At 33.4% G+C, this 25,850-nt stretch overlaps 1 protein-coding gene across 1 annotated transcript in view; it reads right to left on the bottom strand.

Moving 5' to 3' along the window:
- LOC126966605 (nucleoporin 88) overlaps positions 1 to 22,483 on the bottom strand; it is a 154,843-nt gene extending 132,360 nt beyond the window's left edge. Inside the window, exon 1 of the mRNA XM_050810771.1 lies at positions 22,198 to 22,483. Coding sequence (XP_050666728.1) covers positions 22,198 to 22,404 — 207 coding nt within the window. The 5' untranslated portion in view covers positions 22,405 to 22,483. The remainder of the gene's footprint in view (positions 1 to 22,197) is intronic.
- Between the last annotated feature and the right edge of the window lie 3,367 nt (positions 22,484 to 25,850).

Genomic DNA, 25,850 nt, shown 5'->3' with positions numbered 1-25,850 from the left:
TATATACAACATTTAAATGCACCATCACAGTAACTAAGAGCTACTAATGTTTTATAAGCTAATTGCATACACGAGACTCATACGCACTGTTTTTTTATTTTTCCAAATTAAGTCAAATTTCATAAGAAGGCATTTATTTTCTCAAAATTGATTCCTTTAGAATTCTTTTTGATGTCATTTCTAATATACTAGAAACTACCAGCATTATTTTTTGTGCTCTTTTTAATAAAAATACATATAATATCGTGAAGTGCGTAAACGTAAAGTTGCATTAAGTATATTCAAAGCTCTAAGTTCCAGCCTATTCTTCCAAAAGATGTCACTTGAAAATTTATAAATATACCGGCAGCAGGTCTGTACGTGAATCTCAGGAAGTGCGCTTTCGAGTCGATTGTTTCACGAGATTTTAATAACGGTGCAACGCAAAGAACAAGTCGAGGGCCCATTGTTGACTCCCAAGACGCGGGCTATTCGTTCAGAATTATTCCAATTGGATTCTATCAAGACCGAAACCTGTAGGCGAAAATATCTTCGCGACTGAGCAAATAGAGATATATTTTAATGACGCGCCTTTCTACGTAAAAGACAATGGGCGGAGTTTGTAGCTCATTATAGAGTTCTCGAGAACATGATTGTTAGTTACCTAAGTGGGTCGAAAATTTTAGTATCCATTACAAATAGTTTACGTTACCATTAAATATGAACTCAGAACAATGGATGTATTCGATTACCAAATAGGTATGATAAGAGATTTTTGTATTCCTCGACGTCTGTTATTTAGGAAAAAATAATTTTTCAGCAATTACATAAACCATAATGCAAATTAATGTATTTACGCGTAGTTGGCGAATTATGCGTAACGCCTCAGAAATCAATAACATTATAGCAACTAAATTTTCAAGGAACACAGGCATTTATTTTCTTAAAATTAATTCCTTTAGAATTATTTTTGATGTCATTTCTAATATACTAGATACTACTTCCGCTACGGAAACAAATGGCGCTCTGGTAGAGAAGAAACTCTACTAGCATTCTTTTTTTGCGCTCTTTTTAAAAAAATATACAATATTGTAACTATCATTGCTATTGCTATAAAAATAATCATAATCTACTCCCAGGCTGTCCGATCATTTAGATATTCAGCTGTGGAGTAGTAAGTAGGACTTAGACAGAGCCATTTAAATTTATTTATAGATAATGCCTAAACAATGGCTGGGACATTATTTCTAGTATTATAATAATGAAAATCACTATTAAGAGCAAAAAGGTGAGGCATGATATCATTCATGTTTCAGTTAATATTTGAAATTGAATATATTATTACTATCAATATTTATATACTGAGTCATTTTTTGAAACTTTAATCCTATTTTTTTTCTTAAAACTTTTATGTGCAATTAAAGAACCATATCACAGTACCCTGCCTTTATAAATTGGACAGTTATAGGTAAATTTCTTTCTTTACTCATTATGATAAGAACTGTCGTTTTATTATTCCAACTAATCCTTCATTTCCAACAAATTATCTTAATCTCAATAAGCTTATACGTTCATTAGTTTGAACAGTAAGTCCGTAAACTACTAAACACTACTTTTGAATAGGCAAAGCCTTCGTGTGATATTGTCCCGCAAGTTTCTTCACATAGTTTAGCCTTTGTTCGGAGGCTAGAATCGCAGTTAACTACCCATAAATAACGTCATTACCTGTTCAAGGGACACCGTAAAGCATCTTGAGGAACAATGTGTGGGCTGACATTAAATTTATATCTATTGCCACATGTTGAAGGCACTACAATTAGGCGTATTATATTTGATATTTTACTATAAAATTATGCAAGGAATATGCTTCAATATTATTTATCAGTGTATATTGAATTGCAATGATCATACTGTCAAGACAATAAAAAGATTAGACAATTAACTGACATAGATACGGCGCGACTAGTATACTTTAGTTATTTCCATAGTATTATGTCCTATAGTATATTGCTATGGAGCAACGCTGCCGATATTTGTGCTGCAGAAGAGGGCTATTCGCGCTATTTATAACATCTCATATAGGAATCATTGAGAGCAAACTTCAAGGAAATTAACATCTTGACTGTTGCTTCTCAATATATTCTTGATAATGTAATGTATGTTCATAGACACATAAGTGAATTTGCCAGAAACTGTCATAACCATAATGTTAACACCAGGAACAGACATAAACTGATGATGCCTACTACTCGGCTAAGTCAAGTTAGTAAGTCTTTTGTGGGGCGATGTATATGCTTTTACAACAAGATCCCAGAAAATGTTCAAAACAAAAGTATTACGTTATTCAAAAGAATTGTTAAAAAACGTTTGTGTGGTAAAGGTTACTATAACATAAATGACTTTCTTAATGATACCACAGATTGGGAATGGAGCGACCGCCCTCAGGCTATTAAATAATAAGTTTAATTGTACAATCTTACTTTGTTAATGTTACTTTAATTGTAAAACATATTTTTGATGAAAAAAAGCCCGCTGAGTTTGTTGCGCCCATTCTTCTCAGGCCTGAGACATTTATTTTGGAATAGGTGGTAGTTTTTTTGACTTTCAATAAGTGATTTCACATCTTATTTTGAATAAAAATATTTGAATTTGAATAGTTTTTATTTAACGAAACTGATTTATCATCATCGACTGGTCATATACTGCGCAACGATAGGTACCGCCTGCTGCAAACTATTTTGATGGACAAAATTGATGGGAAAAGAGGTGTTGGAAGTAGAAAGAAGTCTTAGCTCAGAAATTAAGGGAGTGGACTGGCATCAAGACAGTCCAAGAACTATTCCGCTTAGCCATGGACAAGGAGAAGTTTTAAAAATTGACTACTGACTTTCAGTTATGGAGAGGCACGATAAGAAGCTAGAATGTGCCTAGAAGTTTAAGAATAGTCGCTCTGTATAATCTATGTCGCCCATAACTATGAGTCGTATTCTAATATTGTTCCGTACGCGTTATGACTTTTCTTTATTGTCAGGACGCGTTATGTTTGTATAGCCTGACACTGTGACGTCATGGATTTAACTAAGTGGATTTCCAATGACCATAACGCCGGCGTATCCAATTTTTGTTAGCGTTTTCGGGCTTTTAGTGTTACGTATGTAGGTACTAATATAAAACAAGTTTTTGAGTTTCATCTTTATATATCCAGTGTCCTGATATTTGTTTTCAGTGAACTCCTAAACTAATGAACTGATTTTATTGGCGATTACTTCATGGAGTGCAGTTTAGTCCAACTTGAGATATAGGATAGTTTTTATTTCGATTTGGGCCCGTTCATTATTTTTATTTCCAATATTTGTCCTGTCATATTTTAGGCAGTTGTCCAGCAGTGGACGTCTTCCGACGATTTGTCCTGTATCGACATATTTTCTTTGAGAGAATTTATTAACGCACGGTTTGACAGTTCTGCTGTGAAACAATGTCATTATAACACCAGGGAAGCATATTTTACGAAATAATTCTTGATACTATGAAATATTTATGTCTGTCGTCGTCGGGTCGGGTCAGCTAGAAAAAAAATATATATAATATAATAATAACACCGAACAGTTATAATCATTAAAACTGTGTTCCATTGCCCATCGGAACTAGCAAACAATGACGATATTCTTTCATTGGAATAATTTTTCTACAGAACGAGCGGGGGCAATTATCCACATCTCGGACACAACGGCGCAGACGTCCTCAACTCACAATGGCTACCACTCGAGGTCTTGCTGTAACGAATACACTACTGCCTACTATCAAGCGGTCCCTTTCGCGAAACTGGAGCGAGTTTGTTTGTGCGACACCCCTGCCAGTTAATGATGTATGGGAGGGGGACGTTCATTAAATACTGTTTGTTCACGCCTTTTTTTAAACAGACTTCTTTCAAATATTTTGCCGTGAATCATGTTGATTAGTACACCGCCTGAGACCCGTCGCAATTAAATTACATCTCGACTGACAGAAAAAATCATAAACTTTCTTAATGAGCGATTTGGATATTTAAGACGCTATTATTTCGTTTGCTTGTAAGTATAAAACAAATTGGTCTGTATCAACTGATGTTGGGGTCACGTATTCTTTTGTATTATCCTCAAAAATTACAAGGGTGACAACACAAAGGTAGTGCCTCGCTGAGGCACGATCCATCACTCTTCAATTGTTCGCCCCGACCTGTACCCTGATCATTATTTAAAATATAGATGAGTGTTTTCTTTCCGATAATCGAGAACACGATTGAGGGTTGAACACAATGGCGCCTTTAAACCGTCGTCAGTGGCTCGGGGACTGAAGGACCGGCCTCGCTTATTTGTATTAGTAAATTGAAAGCGCACTGTCCACTCTATCGAGATCTCCGCCGCCGGGTAACGTTTTATAACAGGTGGGGGCCCCGTGAGATCAATTACTGTGGTCGTTGCCAGCATTCTATCGGCACGCAATGAAAAGAGTTGTGATTTTCTTTGATATGCGGAGACGCGGTTTGCCGAGTGAGAAATCAAAGGGCGCCATCGTGATGCATGACGGGTTTTATTAAGATTTAATGCCGCCAACGACACTCTGAGGCGGGAAAAGAACGAGTCTCAAGTATTCGATGTACGTTTACATGACGCCATTTTGAATTCGTTCGGGCGGTGATTTTAAATCTCTTAAACTTCTGTGCACATAATTATTTCGAGAGCGTGATGGATTTATGCAAACTATAACAAAGTTGTCATATTACATGAATCTGTATCCTCTACCGAGTTATATTCATTCTGTACGTAGAGTTAGAGTGTGTGTTCTAACTCTAGGAGTGTTTTAACTATGTTTTATATGCGTTCACTGCTAGGAGTTCAGATTTGAGTCCTATCTCTGCACCGATTACATTAAATTGACCATTTACAATCAAATGTCACGTAATAATAAAATTGAAAATTGATCAGCTGTCGAAATTTAAACATTACAAGAAAATACAACAACTTTTTCAAATGATTTAAGTATGTGACTATGGCTTTCATCTGATATTATTATTAAGTATGTGACTATGGCTTTCATCTGATATTATTATTAAGTATGTGACTATGGCTTTCATCTGATATTATTATTAAGTATGTGACTATGGCTTTCATCTGATATTATTATTAAGTATGTGACTATGGCTTTCATCTGATATTATTATTAAGTATGTGACTATGGCTTTCATCTGATATTATTATTAAGTATGTGACTATGGCTTTCATCTGATATTATTATTAAGTATGTGACTATGGCCTTCATCTGATATTATTATTAAGTATGTGACTATGGCTTTCAATTGTTCATAGTTATTGTTTTATTCTTTAGTTTTTCTTGGTTATTTTTTTATCAGCGTTTTGCTTGTGTCTTTAATTTGTTAAATTTTTTCAAAAATTGTATTCAAAAGTTTTAGTTTAACAAAAAATGTATATAATACTATTAAGCATGTCGAGTTAGCCTGTAAGTGGAGTATACACCATTGTAAAAGAATTTTTAAATTCTATAGATTAAGATAGTTGTATGCACGTTGGCTTCCTAATAAATAAATAAATAAATAAATGGGTGTACATACACTAATAATACTGCAATACTACAGGTCCTGAAGAGGTGTTGATAACTTACCAGATTTTATTGAAACAAATCCTATATTCGGCTCTCAATTGCAGTTTGTCCACCTGCGAAAACTGTTCAGTAGTTAAGGAGATGAATGATTTGTATTCTATTACTCTTTATCCGCGTGCATTTTGTGCTTTATCTTCTTTTGGCGCAGTACGCATATTTTTAGATCTCTGGACTCGCGACACCGTTACGAGACTCTACAGTGTGAAAATATATGCATACGTACATATAGCAGACCGCGAACGCGTCTAGATTAATAAAAAATTGGTACCACGCAATCAAAGTTGAAGAAGAGATTGTCTTAATATGTGTGTCGCGAGTATATGTGCTGAGTTTGTTGCGCCCATTCTTCTCAGGTCTGAGGCATTCATTTTGGAATGGGTGGTAGTTTTTTGACTTTCAATAAGTGATGTCACATCCTATTTTGAATAAAAATATTTGAATTTGAAAGTATACCTAAATTTATTTTATGATAAATATATATTATACGCAGATATAACCAAGAGGGAAAGCTAGTTAAATAAAGGCGAGTGCACAACTAATAATATCAGCCAAATTTCTTAGCGGTCGAGCTCCAGGAAATACCACGATAACCACTAGCCGCGATCATAGGCTTAACAAGTTAAGTTAATGAACACCCGTGGGCTAACATATTCGGTGCCACGTGCCTCGCCTGGGAGGTCGCCCTGCTAACTCATATATTTTACACGTTGCAAACCTGTATCTTGGTCTAAATACCTACTAATTGTACACTAAGACGCCACGTTTCTACAAACTGTTTTAATATTTTTACTTCTATTTACCTTAAGTAGATAACATCTAATAGCACTCTACTAGCATCTCTGACCTATCTACACGGATGTGTTTGATTTAGGTTATTGTCATATGTATTAAATGCTTTTACTTTTAGAACATAAAGGAGATTGAAACGCTTCCATACATTCCTGGGCCCAGGTGATAACAAGATGAAAGTAGCGCCATTTAAAAGGTGACATTTAAATAATCCAATATTGAAAATTTAGCAAGACTTGTCAATCTAAGAGCTGAGTAATCGAAGATATAAAAATGAGGTTTTGTCTTAAACTATATGTTGACAGCTGATCTATAGAAGGTTTATTAAATGCCTAGCTGCTAAACATTTATCACATACTTATATATCAGGTTGTTTTTTTTTTTTTATTAAAAATACCTATCTATCTACTACTGTAACGACATTTTTTTTGCATTATAATATTGGACAATCAGTAATTAGACATAATATAATATTATACCTTAAATAAAAGATCGTCATGAACTGACATGAACTGTAAAACAGAGTGCTAGAGACAACTATTCTTGGAATTCAATTGGGTATGAAGTTAACAAGCCGGTAACTCAACGAATACAACAACAATCTAGAAAGGAAGTGACAATGACGAAGAAATAAAATGATCCGTCAGACTGTCATTGTCAAAGAGTAGTTGGTGTTGAGGAACAAGGATTACACTAGTATCGATTTTTATGTCAATCGATTAATTGGCTCAATGAAATAATTGCTCAGTTTTGCTTTCTCCTAAGAAAATAATGTAATTTATTCATAACAAGCTGACCCGACAGACGTTGTTCTGTTCATAATAAAAAAAACTCTTGCGGATGGAATTTTGGAAAATTCCATCCGCAAATGTATCCTATGAAGCCTACTAGAATTAGTTACAAGCAATCCCTTATTTCTAGAGTTATAATAATAAAAATCACTATTAAGAGCAAAAAGTGGCATTCCATACATAATCCATTCTTAGCTGACCTCTACTCGGTGAAAAGAATATTCCTACCAAATTTCAAGTCTTTAGCTCTAATGGTTCCAGACATATCGTGATGAGTGACTATATACGTGGAAATCTCTTATATATATATAGATATGGTCTTTCGAACATAGACTATGATTTCGACATGATGTGATGATACATTTAATTAGGAATATATTAAAACATAAAATATATTTTAGGATACTGTGACTACCGAGTTTTAAGAAAGATATGAATTTGAAAAAAGCATAAAAGTACCTCCATCTCACCAACGTCACAAACTGAAATGTTATCATCATCATTTGGATTTGTTACGTTCGTCCACATTTCTCAAATTAATTTCTGCCAAGGAGTGTTGCCAGGTCGATATACATTTACTTGGTGTTGCAAAAGAGGGACAATGATCACTTAACATCAGTACTTTGTTATTTGTCTTAATGTCCCAGAAAAAGTAACCGTGCGAATTAAAAACCGACAGTACAAAACCAGATTGTTCGCATGAACCTACCTACGTACATTACGTAAATTACCGTTTTATCTACGAAGATAAATCCGCGAGAATCAGCTAGTAAGTAACTTAGAGTGGGTTCATCGAAGACATGCAATATAACAAAGATGTTAATAATAACACGGAAGATAAACACGTCCTTTGAGATACATCTGGCGTGCGGGGCCCTTGCCTAAGGCTCGTAGCAGATTAATAACTACACATCGGCGTCTTGAGTTATTACCCTATCTGCTCTAGTTAGCGAATGGAATACCTAATACATATCTCAGATATTGAATTGTATCAGTTTGTCGTCTGAAAATCCATTGTTGTTCCCCATTAACGGGACCAATCGCGTACTTAAAATAAATTGTGCGATTCACTTTTAAACTACCCGCATAAAAATTTTCAAAAATCGGAAAGTTATTACCAACAACTAATAGAAAAAAAAATCTAAATATGGTATTTTTTGGAATAGTTTAGGCTTTGCCGATCGACTAGAAACTGAGTAAAAATCGGTTTATACATTCAAAAGTAATTGTGGTTTAAAAATTTATAAAATAGGGTTTTATCAGACTTTTAACATAAAACAGCTAACTTTTTCTTTTCTTCCAAAATAAGACAGAATATATTTTTGAGCTCAAAATCGTTATAAGAACAATTTGAAGCGTTTAGGTATGGAACTAGCGGGAAGTTGCAGGATGGCCTTTAGGGTCAAACGCTTGCCTAATTTTTTTAGTATAGAAATAATTTCATCCTATATATTGGATCCTGGAAGTACTGGGGATAAAATAATCTCTAAATTATAGGAATAAGAAGAAGACAAATGAAATGTCGCTAAACTGTCTGTTTTGTATTTAAATTACTGTGACAAATACTTTCTCGGTGCATTAAAGGTGCTGGAAACGTCTTAGTGACAGAAAAAAGCGCAAGTACCCAGCCGGGGCTAAAATGTATAACGGTCCTGAATATTTGAACGAATTAGCAGGACTCTAGTTACATTTTTTGTGATAGTTGAAGATATTTTATGTCGGAGAAAAAGTCTTTACGCACTTGGTATGCATTAACATGTAATAAAATATATTTGGCTCTACTATTTTAGTGTATCTGGCTTGCTCCACCTGGTGGTGCCATCAAGGAACTAAAGTTTCTTGGTATTTTTCATTTGTATTCCTTTCTCTCAAAATGAGTGAATCTCTGAATCTGTGGTTTTCTGATAAAACTTTTTCCCCGACTTATATAGATGTCTGAATACATCACAAAATTTGTAGGTTGTAAATTGGATGCTACAATAGAAATGTTAGATTAATATCGATAGGTAATGTAAATGTAATCAACATAGAAGTCTTCGGGTAACTTTGAAATATCCGTTTAAATCAGTAGAGCTGACACGATCGAGACATTAATTATTAAAATCCTCAAGGAAGCCTCACCTGTCCCAAGACACGGGCAGCAATCGGGTTAGACAAAGAGCGGCCCAATTCGCCGCCGGCTCTCAAATCCTTGAGGGTAGCGTAATCCGGACCAAGTATCGATACAAGAAACCCGGTTAAATCAGGTGTGTTCTTAATATACCCAGTTGGGGAATATCCCGTCCATCCAAGTGCTTACTCACAAAGCTTATTGTTAATAACGGTCTGAACTACTTTAACAATTTGATTTAGTTTGGATATACGAGAGAAATTTGTACATTTTATTAAATTGGTAGGTACACAATAATACTTTCTTTAATAATTTTTTTTACGGAAAAAGACAACAAAGCAACGTATGAATTAACTGTTAATAAGTTATCACTGTCCATACTCTCTGTCTCTATAAGCACCACAGGAACATTGCCGACCTTTTAGGACTTGTACGTACGTTTAAAGTTATAATTCTTTAGGCGCGTCATGAAAAAAATGATGAGAGTGAAATTATAAGATGCGCGCGCATCACTGTAGCACAAAAGTAACAGGTTGAAGTTGGTTCCTAAAATTTTCTGACGTATGCGTCATTTGTTATTTTTTTTTTGGTTTCTTCTTCCATTATTAGGAGAGGCAAAGGATTTAGGTAAGCCCATACAGCAGCATTAATTATTTAATAATTAATTGTCAATGCCATCTTTGCAAGATTTTTACAAAATTGTTCTTTCTAAAAACGTAGCACGAGGAATAAATCATTTTAATGATTTTTGCTTCGTTAGGATAGCCTCTTGCGTGCATACATAAGTACAAACACATTTTTTTTCTAAGCCGTGTAAGCTAGTTCCTTGAAAAGCATGTTTAGGAGGATATTACACAGCCACATAGTGAGGATGATGGAAGCAAGTTGCGTGTGGTGCGATGGTCGAGTCAATAAGCTCTACAGTACAGCATTCATACATAATATACAAATACCCGCAATTTAGCCTATTGATATTCTATGATTCGAACAGTTTTATTTAGTTAATGTTCTCTCCTAATCAATTCCATATTAACTGTTTAATGATTCCCTACGACCATTAAAAAAGGATGATAATCTTCCTAAAGAGGTTGATGAAATATTTGATTAAAAAAAGTATACGAAAATATTATCGGGCCATGTTCATCAATTACGATTCATCATTATTAATCATAAAAATTAATTATTTACAAGAAGCGTCTTGTTTTGCAATTTAGCGAAATTGGACATTTTTAAGAACCTACCTAATATTATTGAATTGGCATACAATTTCAGAAAAATGTTTATATTTCAACGTGATTCTTATTCTCATCGGATTTGCTTAGAAAATAAATAATACTTACAATTTAAAGTTGAAAGAAATTTTCAACATTTTTTTCTGGAAATATTTTGAAGTTAGTGGCGTTGAACACTTTTCTTGGGATGGGTTTGAAATGGTAAACTCGCGTCAGGGCACGTGACCTGTTCGAAAACTCATAAGACAGTCGTTGAAATTGTGGATGAAAGGTAATTTTTCTGAGATATATAGTTTTTTATATGAAATATTTGTAATAGTTCTGAAGTGTTAATTTTTTTCTGTAATGTAAATTGTAATTTTTGTGTACGATACCGCAATAGATGAGTATTGTATTTAACTACATAAATGCTAGTACTTTCATACTAATAAATAAAGCAATTCGTGCGAGTTCATTCTAAAATATTAAAAAATGCACAATGTTAATATTCAAGTTTTCACTTTTGCGGGCACTCCCGACGTGCAACCCGTATTTTTTTTTTCTGTTTATTTTTACAAAACATAACTATTTAGAGATATTTCAAATCTTTGATGATAAAAGGTATTAAAGGCAACCTACCTCTCGACTGTTTTCCAAGTTTTCCTCGAAAATAAAGCAGTTATTCCGCTTGCGTCTAAGTTTGAGATCTAACCCCAAGCGTCTAGGTTGAATTTGGATTGAACCAATCCAGATTTTGGCAACAACTTAAGACAATCGCGTGCTTACAAGCATTCCGGTGTATTTAGACGTGTTAGATCGATGTGCCTAATGTATGTGAATCGAAATGCAGCACCGCCGGGTTTAATTCGCCTGCCGTCCATTTGTTCCGATTGCGGGCTTATTTATTGTGGCGTTGCGAATTGGCCTACCGGAGGAGGTTTGTTTGTGCTTAATGGGAATGAGATAGAAGATTTAGAACGTCTTGATACACGCTTAAGATTCTCACATCTTTGTTTGTTCTGAGTTTGAGATTTGTGAAGATTGGATACAAAAATAGGTTTGTTTGGACTCTCAGCCCAGCAGTATCATTGGTTGGTACAATGCCGTAAGGTCAAATGCTATCTCTGTTTACATCCATTGATTCCTACCTATGATACGTAATATGATTATAGGCTAATAGATCCCACGTGTGTCCTTAATATATTTGACATAACTACATTGAGATCGAGGGCTCCGTTAAAATCGGTTCGAATGCATTTAGGGAAATAGCTGTTATTCTTGATATTACTAACATACACCAAAATTGTACTAATGTTTATTTTTTTAGATATACAGGGTCATTCTCTTACGTAGGAAACTTTTATAACAGGACTTACAGCGATATCGTCTTAGTAGACATTTCTTAATTTTTAGATTTAAGTAAAATTGTGGAAATTGAATATTATTCAAGCGCATAGTTACTTTTCCAACAAATTGCAAATGCTTAAGAAACAGAACCAGTTTTAGGTCTAGATTATATTATGATGGAGATATGAAAAAATATTACAATTGGTATTGTTAAAAGTATAATTCTGCCGTTATCCGTGAGACATTAGAATTGGAGAATAACCTACTCACTACCAAAATTAATTATTGCTATCCACTAATATAAAAAATATAACTTTTAAAACTCCCATAACAAATCAATCTTTTTAGTTCCTTCTCTTTTTGTACTATTTTTAGACGGTTACTTTTAAGACCTATAAAAAAAGGAACCGTATTGTCTACGGCTACTGTCAACAGGTCGACTTGGTAGGTACCTACTGAAAATCAATGTTGGAATTGGTGTGATCCTTATTTGAATTCCAAAAATGCTGAGCTGTTAATTTTAATATGTATTATGTATTTAGAAATACCAACATTTGTTTACATTGATGCGTTATATATTTATAAAACAGACTAAATATAATGTACTTAATGTAACAAACAATTACAGGTATCTACCACATGCTTTAATAATTTTCACAAAGTAAATATTAGTTTAAGAGGAAAAAAAAAAATATGCTAACAAGTAATAATGGTTAAATGATTTGGGTTTAAATTATTATTATTTAAGATCATTATATATATTATAAAACTAAGAAAAATCATTATTATGTATACATTTTATTCACTAAACTTACATACAAATAATTTACGAACTGTATGGACAGAAGTCGAAGATATCGAATATATGTCATGAATAAATGCATACTTTACTTTAATGTAACGAACTCACATCATATAATATGACATGACAAAAGTGTACTCCTACTTATGTGTAGTCCACCTTAGCAGATTAACATTCCCGTTCATCTATCCCAGAAGTCCATCCGGGTAATAAAACGATCTTAAGGCTGTGGAGAACGTCTTATTGCTCTTTGTTTGGGGCGAAGGCGATTACTTGTTTCCGCTTTCATAATTCTAAAGGTTCGAAAGGATTGTTACAGATCACATACAAAATGGAAAGGACATTATCCTTTGAAACGTTACTTTTTTTATGACAATAAGGGACGAGACGGGCAGGACGTTCAGCTGATGGTAATTGACACGCCCTGCCCATTACAATGTAGTTCCGCTCAGGGTTCTTGAAAAACCCTAAAAATTCTGAGCGGCACTAAAACTGTGCTCGTCATCTTGAGACATAAGATGTTAAGTCTCATTTGCCCAGTAATTTCAATAGCTACGGCGCCCTTCAGAACGAAACACAGTAATGCTTACAAATGACTGCTTCACGCCAGATATAGGCGCCGTTGTGGTACTTACCATATGATCTAATCTATAATATATCTTAGGACATAATCTAGCCGGCATCCTGTGCAAAGGAGGTATAAATAGTATTTTATCGTTATTATTAATTATAGTCTTTCCATACCTTTCAGATATAAATATGTTTTTGATCTGTAAGAATTATATTAGTAAGTATTTATGGTTAAATAAGTCAAATTAGTAAAAGGTCCCATATTTACAGACGTACTAAGATTTTGTATACAGTAGGAAATATTGGAAGAACACGCTGATAACAGCAACTTGGTGATGAAGATGGTATAAATGGTGCAGCCTAGATATATTCATTTTACAAGAAATGATTATAAGATTAATTTATTGTTTAGATTCTCGAGAGTCCCTAAGAGAAAAGTTTAAAGAAGTTGACAAACGGTAAGTATATAGCCAGTAAATTTTGCCAGATATCATGAAGTCCGCAAAAAATTGCACATGTTTGCAATGGTTTATCATAAAGAAGCAAACGTTAGTAGGCATTTATCAACTAAAGCAAAGTAAGTAAATCATTTTATGTGAATGGTATTCAATTTTAATAACATTATCCCCGAAGACACACAAGAAAATTTATTTAAGAAAGTGTAGAAGAATGTAAAGTGAAGAAGTTTAGTCGATGACAATAAATTGTACATATTATAACCTAAGGCATACTATAATATACAAGATTTTGATAATGATAAAATAGACTGGTCACTTTCTGTAATGGACATAAGTTCCATTGCTATATATATTTTTGAAATTTTATATTATATATAGATGTAGACGTCTTTCGATAAGTTTTATTATTGAATTCATTAAATAAACCATTAATTTATTGATGTTTCTATAGTAGATGATTTTCGAAAACGAGATATACTCAATAATATGTGTTATCTGTTGATCTTGATGATATGAGTATTTGTTTTAGCAGTAGAATTTTTATATATACTGACATAAACAAGTCTGGCTCAACGCTTACACAATTTGTAATCACTAAACGTTTGGAGACATAGTGTACTATGTGTTGCCCTTCCGTTAACAGGGAGATAACATCAGGTAATTGTGTCAATGTTTGATCAAGGCTGCGAAGGTTCAACCAAGGTAAACCGTTATAAGTAATTAATGGTAACAGTTTAAACTTTACACCATAATACACAAGTAATGAATTTTGGTATACCTCGCGTGTTGGAGTAGCGACGGTGTTTTGTCAAATAAACTTGTATGCGTAGTATTGTACGCAGTCGTCGGTTTTGAAACGTTTTATAGCCAAATGTTTTGAGTATTCTTTAGTGTTAATTCCGCCAATATTTGTCTTAAAACAATTCGTTACGTGTTTCGCTTCTACACGAGGATCTATCCTCAGGACAAGTTGATTCACCAAACTCTGGCACGAGGTCTCGTCTAAAGAATACTCAAAACATTTGGATACTTATGGATTTCCGGAAAGTAACGCCTAATTAAATAAATTTACGTTTTATAGCAACAAGCAGTAGGTATGCTGATTATTATTGAGAGAAAATCTATTTAAAAATAAAATTTCCGTTCTACTATTAGAGCAAGTTGTATCTCATCTAGATGCTAACATCTTTGTTAACGAACTGGTCACTATAAATCGCCCTTTGAGAAGTAGTGATTTAATCGGAAACCTCAGGGTCCCTCAGGAAACCCATTAAATCGTATGGTCAGAGGATAATTAATTCAGCGGTAACGTTCCAAGTGAGATTAATGAACATTACACGAGTCTACCTCTTTCTAATGTCCGACTTTTCAGTGTTTCTTAATTGATGAAATTCAATACAATTCATTACATTCATTAGAAGTGAAATAATTGATGTTCAAATTTTATTTGATATATTTTACATCCACCATACGTCGCCGGTCGAGTTTTTATTTTAAGAGCATACATATACAATTTTTTGCAACTACATGGGCGTGGCTTAGGGCCTCGTTCACCATGTCCAAGTAAAGCTGTGATTAGTAACTTCTCAATTAACGTTAATTGGAAGCTACATGTTATGAGTATCTTTTGCCAATTTCACAAGCGAAAATTATGTCTTGAGTAACTACTGATTGGTTAAGTGAGTAATGAATCTATCGCACGTCATATTCGTTCAATTTTACGTGGATAAAATTAAAAGGGAGAGAAGTGCATACTTTACACGATAGGTATATTTTGGTATTATTAAATAGAAATATGGTGATATCTTCGAATTTAAATATACGCATACTTGGTATTTGTTCTATGGAAGAATAATCTAACTCGTCCAATTGATGATCAAATAAATCGAATAAATCCATATCTAATGTGATGTTTTAAATAAATAAATAAATAAATGATAATTTATTTTTATGCTCCCCCTGAAATTCGTTGAAAGATGCATAAAACAAAAACTGATAATTATAGTAGGCACATAATATGTATAATGCAACTGTCAAGTAACCGTGCTAATTGGCAGAAGATGCGGCAAGTTAGTTACGGGACAGTTAATCTTAAGATTAGTGTTACTTTAAGGTCGTGAAATTCGCATGTTATGTTACTATTTACTTTACTCAGTGATAAGCTTACTTGATAGTTTAATTGAAGGTGGTGAAAGAGGGCCTTAGCGTTGTAACCCTGTCACTTTAATATCAAGCATTAAATATAGCCAGTGCGCCAAAACGTTGAAAGACAATAATTTGCGTAAGCGATAATAATATAGCCTCTATTTAACAATCACGAATTTGGCTTGTAGTCCATTTGAAAAAAAGGGGGGCGATTTGTATTTTCCTCTGTAAAAAAAATAAAACAGGAAAAACCTTTTTTTCGTTAATCTAACTTTAAGGTAAAGTACCGTGGCGTTTGAAAAAATAGATTAAAATTCAAGACTAATGCTGGGCATTTTTAAAGAACATCTATCTAAATAATTTTTAGACGATTATTTCTATTGATCTTATTGTCTTGTTTTTAAGTGGTAACTCGTATCGTTATTTAGCGTTCTCTAATGCTAGACAAAATTATAAAAGCCAGTAAAATTATTGCGTTGCTTGAAGAGAGTAGCAGTAAATTATTTAAAAAAGCCCACTGAGTTTCTTGTGCCCGTTCTTTCAGGTCTCAGGCATACTATTTCGAATGGGTGGTAGTTATTGACGTTCAATAAGTGATGTTAAACCCTATTTTGAACAAAAATATTTCTTTTTTAATTTGGCACAGAGATTAAATATCTGTCATTCCACAGTTCAAAAGACCTGTCAACAATATCAACACCGGTTAAGAGAAGGTCTGATTCTGGGAGAAAACTATTTAAAGCGAACCACGGGACCATCGTTTACTGGTCAATCAGGTGTTGAGGAAACGTAAATCTTCACATGTGACCTCAACAAGAAATATGCAAATCGGTCTATGGATGGTCAGAAAGAGTATTCCAGCTGTCAATATGGACTCAAGAAGACTGGGATTGGTTATTGTTCTCCGATGATGATAGATATCTCTGTTTGGTAATGACCAATCTTGGCGGGTGCTACGAAGGCGGAGAGGACACGAAGCATGGTTCGAAGGAATCATCCCTATGTTAGGGGCTCCGTTATGTTTTAGGCAGGCTTAAACTCATTCGATCGTACGCATTTATATATCGTCGGTTTACTGCAAGAACTCACAAATGGCAAAAAATCATTAAGTGCAGTTAATAACTGGGCAAACTTCGTCTTGATTGCTCTATAAAGTACAAAAACTCACGTATTTTTAGCTGTTCTAATTTGGAAGTTATTACGTATGCATAAAGTTGATCATTTCAATTTTAGCACTATTGGATCTATTAAAATCATAATATCACTTTGTAAACTTAAAAAAAAATCAAAGTAATGAAATAATGAACAATTACTTTTTTACAGAACTCGTTTATGTTATTTAGTGAGTTTTTTTTAAATATGACATAGGTACGAAAATCACATTAGAACGAAAATTGGTTATAAGTCATTAACTGCGCTTAATAATAAAGAATAATGTTATAATAAGACATAATAAATAGGTTCTTATAGTCATTATAGAAAAGGCACATGAATGGACATTGATACATAACGGAAGTTCTAATTCTTGAAGAACCCGTAATAATTACCCGACTTGGAGACTACTCGATTTATACAAATGACAACTCGCGCTACCGATTTGGAAGCGTATATGTAAGGGTTATAGGTTGGGTTTCGTCATTTGGATTGGCCAGCTCAGTCTCGATCTGAACCCCATAGAAAATGTCTGCGATTGACAAGGCCGGTGGTGTGATGTCTCAAGATGGTGGTAGACTGTGTTTAAATTAGAAATAGAAATATGAAAAAAATCATTCTTCTGTCATCGTGCGAGTTGTAAGGTAGCTTTGGTCTAGTCAGATTGTTCCTCGCCCTTACATCCACAAATAATTAGCTTAGTAGCGTGAAAATGGCGCCTGTTGTCTGTCTGTCACACGCCTCCTGTGAGCAGGTTCCAAAAAAAAAGAAAAGTAAAAGAAAAAACAAGAGAAAAAAGCAAAAAAAAGAAAAAAAAAAACCTTTTCTCCCAAAAAGCAAGAACTAGTAGATCGGAGTGTGACTAATCTGATTTATCAATGTGTAATAAACCCGAGCTACGAACTTTGTACGATTTATTTATTGTTTGACCCAACAGACGCTGTTCAATAGGAAAAAAAAAAGACGTGTGGCACTCGGGGACTGCCGCGGTAAAGCTATTGCATAGCATTTTTTATCAACTTATGCAATTATAATTATTTATTTATTTAATTTATGCAGTATTTTTTTTTTTTTGATAAAATTCATTTAAAAAAAAGCAAACGCGAAGTGAGTAAAATTTAACTTGCAAGATTTGATTACAGACAGACAACTGGACAGGTGAAATTAAATAAAAATGCTTGTCATAATAATAAAAATTAAAAAACGTGATAAAAAAATAAAGAAATTAAAAAAAATCAAGACGGACCCCAGGCTCGAACCTGAGACCTTCTGCACAAAAATACATAGAAATATGTATATAGATCCAGTAAGTAAGTGTTAGGTTATTTTCGTTACGGAATTTCTGGATTCGGTCTCCACGCTCAAGGCCCGCGATAGAAGCTATGCAATAGCTTAAAAAAATTATGTAAAGTAATTGAAGGATTTATATCGTATTTGTGTAAATAGCTTTTACATCACCACTTTATAATTGCCAATTTTTTAAAGTATTAAAATGACAGATGACATATGCCATCGTGTACTTTTCTGTAGATCTATATAAGATACACAATTCCAACATACATTATTTTGTTATATTTCAAAGTGTTTAAACAATATTTACGTTGAAAGCTCTCAGACGAATTTTTTTCCGACACCTCCAACAAATATCATTAATGTATACAAAAACTTAGACCTTAAACTTTCCTCGAGAACCACGTTATCCAATTGTGAAAACAGCATGAAAATCGGTGCAGTAGTTTTTGAGTTTATCGCGAATAAACAGACAGACGCAGTGGAGGACTTTGTTACATTATTATATATCTTAATATATATAAATTACGTGACACGTTGTTTGGCGATGGACTCCTAAACTAATGAACGGATTTTAATGGGGAATTACTTCATCGAGTGCAGTTTAGTCCAACTTGGGAGATAGGATAGTTTTTATTTCGATTTGAGACCCATAATTATTTTTAATTCCAATATTTGTTTTATATAGACATATTTTCTATGAGACAATTTATTGACACATGGTTTGACAGTTCTGCTGTGAAACAATTTCATTATAGTTAACAACAGGGAGCAATGACGTTCTATACATAATATAGAACGTCATTGACAGGGAGCATATTTTACAAAATAATTCTTGGTGTTGTTTTTATTGACAAATTCAGCAAAAACAGTATTTTATTTATTATGCACAATGTCTGTCGGGTCAGCTAGTATTTTATATAACATGTAGTGATCTTATTTGCTGGTACCTAAAGTAACTAAGTGAAACTTATAAGATACTCTTTATTCTGTGGTGTCACATCTGATTGGACGAAATTGGTGGGCACATACGAATAACAATAAATGACAGGAAATGATAAGGATGTGCTTCTTCATGCAGACCGGATATTAATATTATCTATTCAAAATTTATAAAAAGGTTTTACTAGGTATGTACTCATGATTCCATGGGTATAAAATATTCCAAATGGTTATATATGAAAAGCAAATAATTGTCAAACTACGTAGAACATCAACATATTAAATAGGGTAGATGAATTAGTTGTCGCTGTGGGGCCATTAGACATGACATTGATGATAATGTTGTTTATAAATCTGCCAATATCAACTAATTATTTTCAAATAGTTAAGTTTTCTGTTGAGCAGGCAAGTAGGTGTTCATGTTTAGATTCAATAGATCAGTGACTTAATAAAAAGGCTTTAAAAAGTCACAGACACTACAAAAAAGAACGATTTGTTCATGGATCTGAATGATGACCCATATAGGTGGAGGTTTACAAGCAAATCTCTCAACAATGAAAACTTTCTCCTGTTAGGATATGCAGAAATTTGACTGATGATGGACATCGTAATGAAGGCCCATATGCCTACACTCAGGTCACAAGTCTCAGGCACCCACGCTGTCAATCTATTGAATGTTAAGAAATTTGTGTCGCTTGATCTTGAACCCCCAACATCTCACATTTAATCAGCAAGCCAACCGTTTGAGTGACATGTCTTGTTCAACTCTCAGGTAGTGACTTCATCTACAGGATCTACTTTACAGTTGATAAACTGCTCAACCCCAACATTTGAATATAAGAAAATTAAGAGATTTTGCCCTTTCAAATCTAAGCAATCTGTTATTTTTTTAAATAATAAACCTCACTTCTTCAATTACACAAATTAAATTTGAAAACAAAGTTTAACAACAATAATTCGTCCAATCAGCTACCACACCACAGAACAAAGAGTATCTAATAAGTTTCACTTAGTTACTTTACAAATAATATCACTATATATTATAAAACAAAGTCCTCCACTGCATCTGTCTGTCTGACTGTTCGCTATAAACTCAAGAACTGCTGCACCAATTTTCATGCTGTTTTCACCATTGGATAGGGTTCTCAATGAAGGTTAACAATATTTGTTGGAGGTGTCGGGCAAAAATTTGCCATCTGGGAGCTTGCAATGGAAACACTGTCTGAGCCCTTTGAGATACAACAAAATAATGTATTGTGGAATAGTGTCCTTATATAGTTCTAGAAAAGTCTGGGATGGCATATGTATGTCTGTCTCCTAAGGATATCATACTATATCCATTTTAATACTTTAAAAATTGGCAATTATAATGTTGTACTGAAAAGCTGTTTACACAAATAATGATATTAATCCTTATCATTTTATTACAACCTGATGGCTCTGACTACATTTTTCCCGAATACTTAGGTGCAGATATTGTTTTTCTATTGACCGAACAGCATCTGTCAAGTCAGCTGTTATATAATATTAGTTCACCGTTCTTTAGTAACAGATTCAACATTAGCTGTTACCATAAATAAGTAAATAAAATCATATAGGAATAAGATTAATATATTTAAGAAGCCTGTGAGAATAATATTTCCAAGTGAGATATGAAACAGATAATTGCCATTCTTTCTCATTGAGATGTGGATATATGGAAAACTGTTCTTATATTTGATTGCCATACAAATTATAACTTCACTAAAATTAGGGATTGAATATTGTTATGTTAGACTTCTATGATCTACAGGTATTTAACACACAGCCATATGATAACTTTCACTGAAATAATAAATTTTTAGCTTTAAGTGATTGGATTGTATGTCAGCCTCATTATTCATACTCATTTAGACACATGGTAGGATGTCAAGCCGTAATAGAGAACTGGCGCTCAGCACCATGTTATAATATTACACATATGTCGCCACTTTTGACCCCCTCAAAATTTCATCACTATTTCTTATCCTCACTATTTCATATAAATTTGGCTCATTTAGATATTAACATCAAAAAATCATCATTTTTATCAATGGCTGATCAAAACTCTAATGTTCCAGATGACCTAGAAAGTTCAAATTTGTCATCCAGATAGGTACCTAGTTGGCGGAATACAAAGGAATGAATAGGAAATTTGTTATTTCCTCACATATAAATTATTATTAAGTACTAAAACAGTAATGGAAGAGTCATATGTTTAAAAGATAGTTTGTACCAGCAAGCCAAATTTTCAAAAGAATAAAATAACAACTTACAACTTTAGAACTTGCAAAGGTTATAATATAAGTTTTATATGATAACTAGCAAGGTCTGACCTTAAGCCACTGTCCCACCATGGCCCACATAGAGGCTACAGACACGTGTTAAGCTTTGCTTTACAAGAAAATATATGTGAGTGTGTTCACTGCTGCCTACGGACATGTTAAGTATCTATAGATGTCATTGATATATGTGTGATGCTCAAATACGCGCTTATGTAGCTCAACACTGTCAATGTGGAGGTGAGCTTGCTAAAGTAGTACATAGTCGTGGGTACATATTCCTGTATAGTGTGCTGCAGTGGAAATGTAGACCTAAATTGTCAAACAAATGAATCCACACAGCTAAAATGTGCCGCCTGCTCATGTCCAGCATGCGCAGAGGTGGGACAGCGGCTTTAGGCTTCATTATATTATATGTTGTCATAAAAAATTCCAATTAGTTCCAAGTTAATATCAACAACAAAGGTATAATATTATATCAAAACATACGTATTGAGTAATAACAGCAGAAATAAGTAGTATAAATATTACTAACCCCAATAATAAAAAAAGGGATAATTGATGCAAAATACGATAATTAGAAAATTTAAAATTATTGTCAACATAACCTAACACAAGATGAAATTTTGGTGGAATAAGTTGAAAACACTTACCTGATACGGAGTATCATCGTGTTCTTCCAAATGTTTTAAATTTACACAAAATAAACAGTTCTCATTTGAATTCCACGCGTACAAAACCTCATCACGCAATTCTATTAAATTACTCAACTTTGCATCTGATTTTTTACTTAGACTGTCTTTGAGATCTTTAAATATTTTATGATTTGCTAATTTAGTTTCGTATAAACGGCTATCCATTGCTATAAAAACAAAAAAACAATATTATAAAAGTTTGTTTTGTTTATTTTTGTCCAACGCCGGTGTACATTTGCATGAATTTATTTACTTGACAATTGTCATAACTCTTAACTGACATTCGTGATGGCGCGAAACTTGTAGTGTTCCATTCTACTTAGAGCTAGTAAAAGGTGTATTATCATAGAGTTTCATTTTATGTTTCTTTTATGTTCATGAATCGTGTAAGATTAATAACAATGATAAAATACTATTCCATTATATTTGAGTTGTTCTATGTTTAAATCTAAACATATTGAATAGGTTTTTTTTTTATCAAAACTAGTTTTAGCTTAGAAAAAACCAATTTTTTTTTCTTATGGAAGAAGAGTACATTGAGCATATTTATTTTAATTAATAATTAATATATTTGTTTTATTTTTTGTCCTGCATTAATAGAGGGTTACCTTTAAGTCTAGTCCGTGGCGGAATAAGGTCCCTAGGTCCCGCGGATTTCCCCGATTTTACTTTAGGCTGGGTAGACTGGAGCGTATAATGGCGATAAGATATAATTGGTGACAAATTCGAAGTATTTTCTTACTTATTATAGGTATAAGTAGATAATTTAAATAGTACCTATAAGCATTTATAATATTATTATTACCAAAATAAAATATAAATCGCAATAAAGTTAACTTCAAACGCTAACAAAATCCTACATTATCAAGCTAGAACTGTGGCGAACATTGACAGCAAGTAGAACTAGTAATCATGAAGATAGTGGAATAAAAACTAGAAGAAGTATGTACGTTATTAATGGGTATAGAATATTATCATGTCATTCGGTCTGTTATAGTACCATCTTGCTATTGCTAACCTTTAAATATCCTTCTCCATCCTAGCTGTTTAAAGTTATCTGCCTATGATCAAGGAGCTGATAAGTCGAGGAGGACATTCTTTTTTTTGAGTTTTATTTGCTATTATTGTCATTGTTTGATTTTGTTTTCGTATTCGTCGTTCTATATACATATTACTGATAAGAATGGACTTTACTTACTCATGGAACGAGTAGGTAAAAAACTTTCTTAAGCTCTTTGTTGTGTGGCAAAATTTAAAGCTTAATTTTTCACAACAACTATAGTTATAGTCTGTTAATTATATATTTGAGGCTAGGACCCATGAGCTCTTGCATAATTCCACTGGAACTTTACTTATAGGCAATAAGAAAAGCGCACGGTACAGGTAACTGATTATGTTCACACGCCTGTAGTATTTCACTCAAATTCCAAATGGTATCACGTAATTCCATCTCCCTCAGCGAGCTGCTGTTCTCTTATAAATAAAGCAAGATATAGGCTACGATAAATTTCACGTTCACAAGATTTGTGCGAAGCGTCGCGCAATTTAAATTCTTTGTTTTTAATGGTAGGCCTATTTGTTTCCACAACGCCTTAATTTTTTTACTTAATAATAATAGTATTCTGTCGTTTAACGTAGTGTTGAGGTTTTACCTACGGCTGATTATTTAGGTAAATCCTTTTAATTAGGTTCTTGCCCTGATTTACTGAAAGATTTATCAACGCAGAGCCTTTATTGTTGGTGGCTACGAATTTGTTAAAAAGTTTAAAGGTTCCCTAGATGATGTTAGTCAGTAACTGCCGCACTCATAGTCGTTATCTTATCTTAGTGCTAAGAAATACTTAGCTAAGTCCATTCAGTCAGTGTAATGTCAGTGTCTTCAACTGTGATTGTTGCTTAGGATTCTTGTGATTTTGTGTTTTGGAAAGAAGTTTTTCGTGAAATTCACTACAAAAATAAAGTTACGCTTCAAAAGCTCAAACAAATCAATGAACGTGGCAGCCTGTTTGAAACAGGACGTGGGCCTTCTTCTGTACCTCCACAGATAGCGATGGAAGCCTTCTCACTTTAGTTGAGGACGTATCTACCACTCATCATATAGAAAATCTAAAACTATCAATAACTTTTAAAACTGAAATGTATTTATTGGAACTAATCACTGAGTAATTATTTAAATTAAATTACATTAATATATAATATTACAGTTATTATTACAGAAATAGATACGTTAATCTCAATATTTACAAGTCAAAACCATTCTTTAACCATTTAAGTATAGGTCCGACAGTACTGTAAAGTATTCCTTAGGCCTATAAAGGAATCCTTAGTTGACTATAGTAGTGAACATTTTTAATACTATACTAAGTAGCTATTTAATTATATTTAAGTATTTTTTAAACGACTATGAGTACGGCGGTTAGAGCTTAATGTTCCTTTTCAGATAACCGTTCTTCTGAATTTATTTTTGGAAATTTCCCCCCTAAGAGGTCAGTGGTTTTCACCGTAAGTAGTTTGAAATATACCTGCTTCTCGTAAGACATAGTTGTGAATAAGAAGTTCAAAGTTATCATATTGTATAATTAGTCAATCTTGAAGGAATGAGCAACATGGTAAATATAGATAAATTTATACGATGCAGTATGTTGGCCGATTTTAGCTAATGCTCAACGTTTATTTGGAGTTACAGCCACTGGACAAGTGACTATAACAGGTCGCGCTATGTTATAAATTTCTTAAATCAAATTGATACTTACTACTTCTAACTCATACCATGCACTTTAAGTCTCATTACCATTCTTTAGTGTAAAAAAAAAGAAAAAAAATTTTTAGGTTATGTTTTTATTGGTTTATACTACAAGATAATATTGGCATACAATACTTTAAATGATTAGGTAGGTACGTTTAGCAAACGCTATACTTACTTGATTCTGTACCAATCGATATTGCAGCAACATTTAATTACGCGCGTGGGATAGTTAAGCTGTCGAAATGTTGCCCAAAATTATTTCTAGAACTTGGGCTTGCAGTATCTCCAATTTCTAATTTTATTATAATTAAGTAACAACAAATTAGTAATATTTTACCGCAAACATCAATATTTTATCTGTTCCGTTTTGTTATTTCCTGATAGACATTCCTTGAGAAGTAGCTCTACTTGCATTAAAGACTTACGGCCGTTTTCAATAACCTATCTATCCTAAGTTTAACTTACTAGAGGTAGACAAATCTATCCTTTTACGCTTCCTTACATTTCAATAAACTTTTGACAAATAGCATTGGACTATAACTATGGATAGATAAGATCTTGTCACTAAACGGAGACAGTAATGTACCTATCCGTAGGTTAAAGTTTAAACTAAGGATAGATAGGTTATTGAAAACGGCCGTTAGTCCTGCTTACAGATACTTAAGTCATTTGGGCAAACGTGTCAAGCTAAAGTCTCGGAAAATTTACAGCAATATCTCAACCAAACAAGTTTGAAGATGAGCAACGGTGATCGATGTCAGAACATTGTACGCTGAATAAAATATAAGGCTTGCGAAGCTCTATACGACTCAGTTTCGCGATATAATGCTATTGATAAATTTAGCAGCGTCTCATATGATATTAC

The sequence above is a fragment of the Leptidea sinapis genome, chromosome 1, assembly GCF_905404315.1.
Source record: "Leptidea sinapis chromosome 1, ilLepSina1.1, whole genome shotgun sequence".
NCBI lineage: Eukaryota > Metazoa > Arthropoda > Insecta > Lepidoptera > Pieridae > Leptidea > Leptidea sinapis.
Note: the sequence above shows the minus strand (reverse complement) of the source record. Positions and strands in the feature narration are given on the sequence as shown.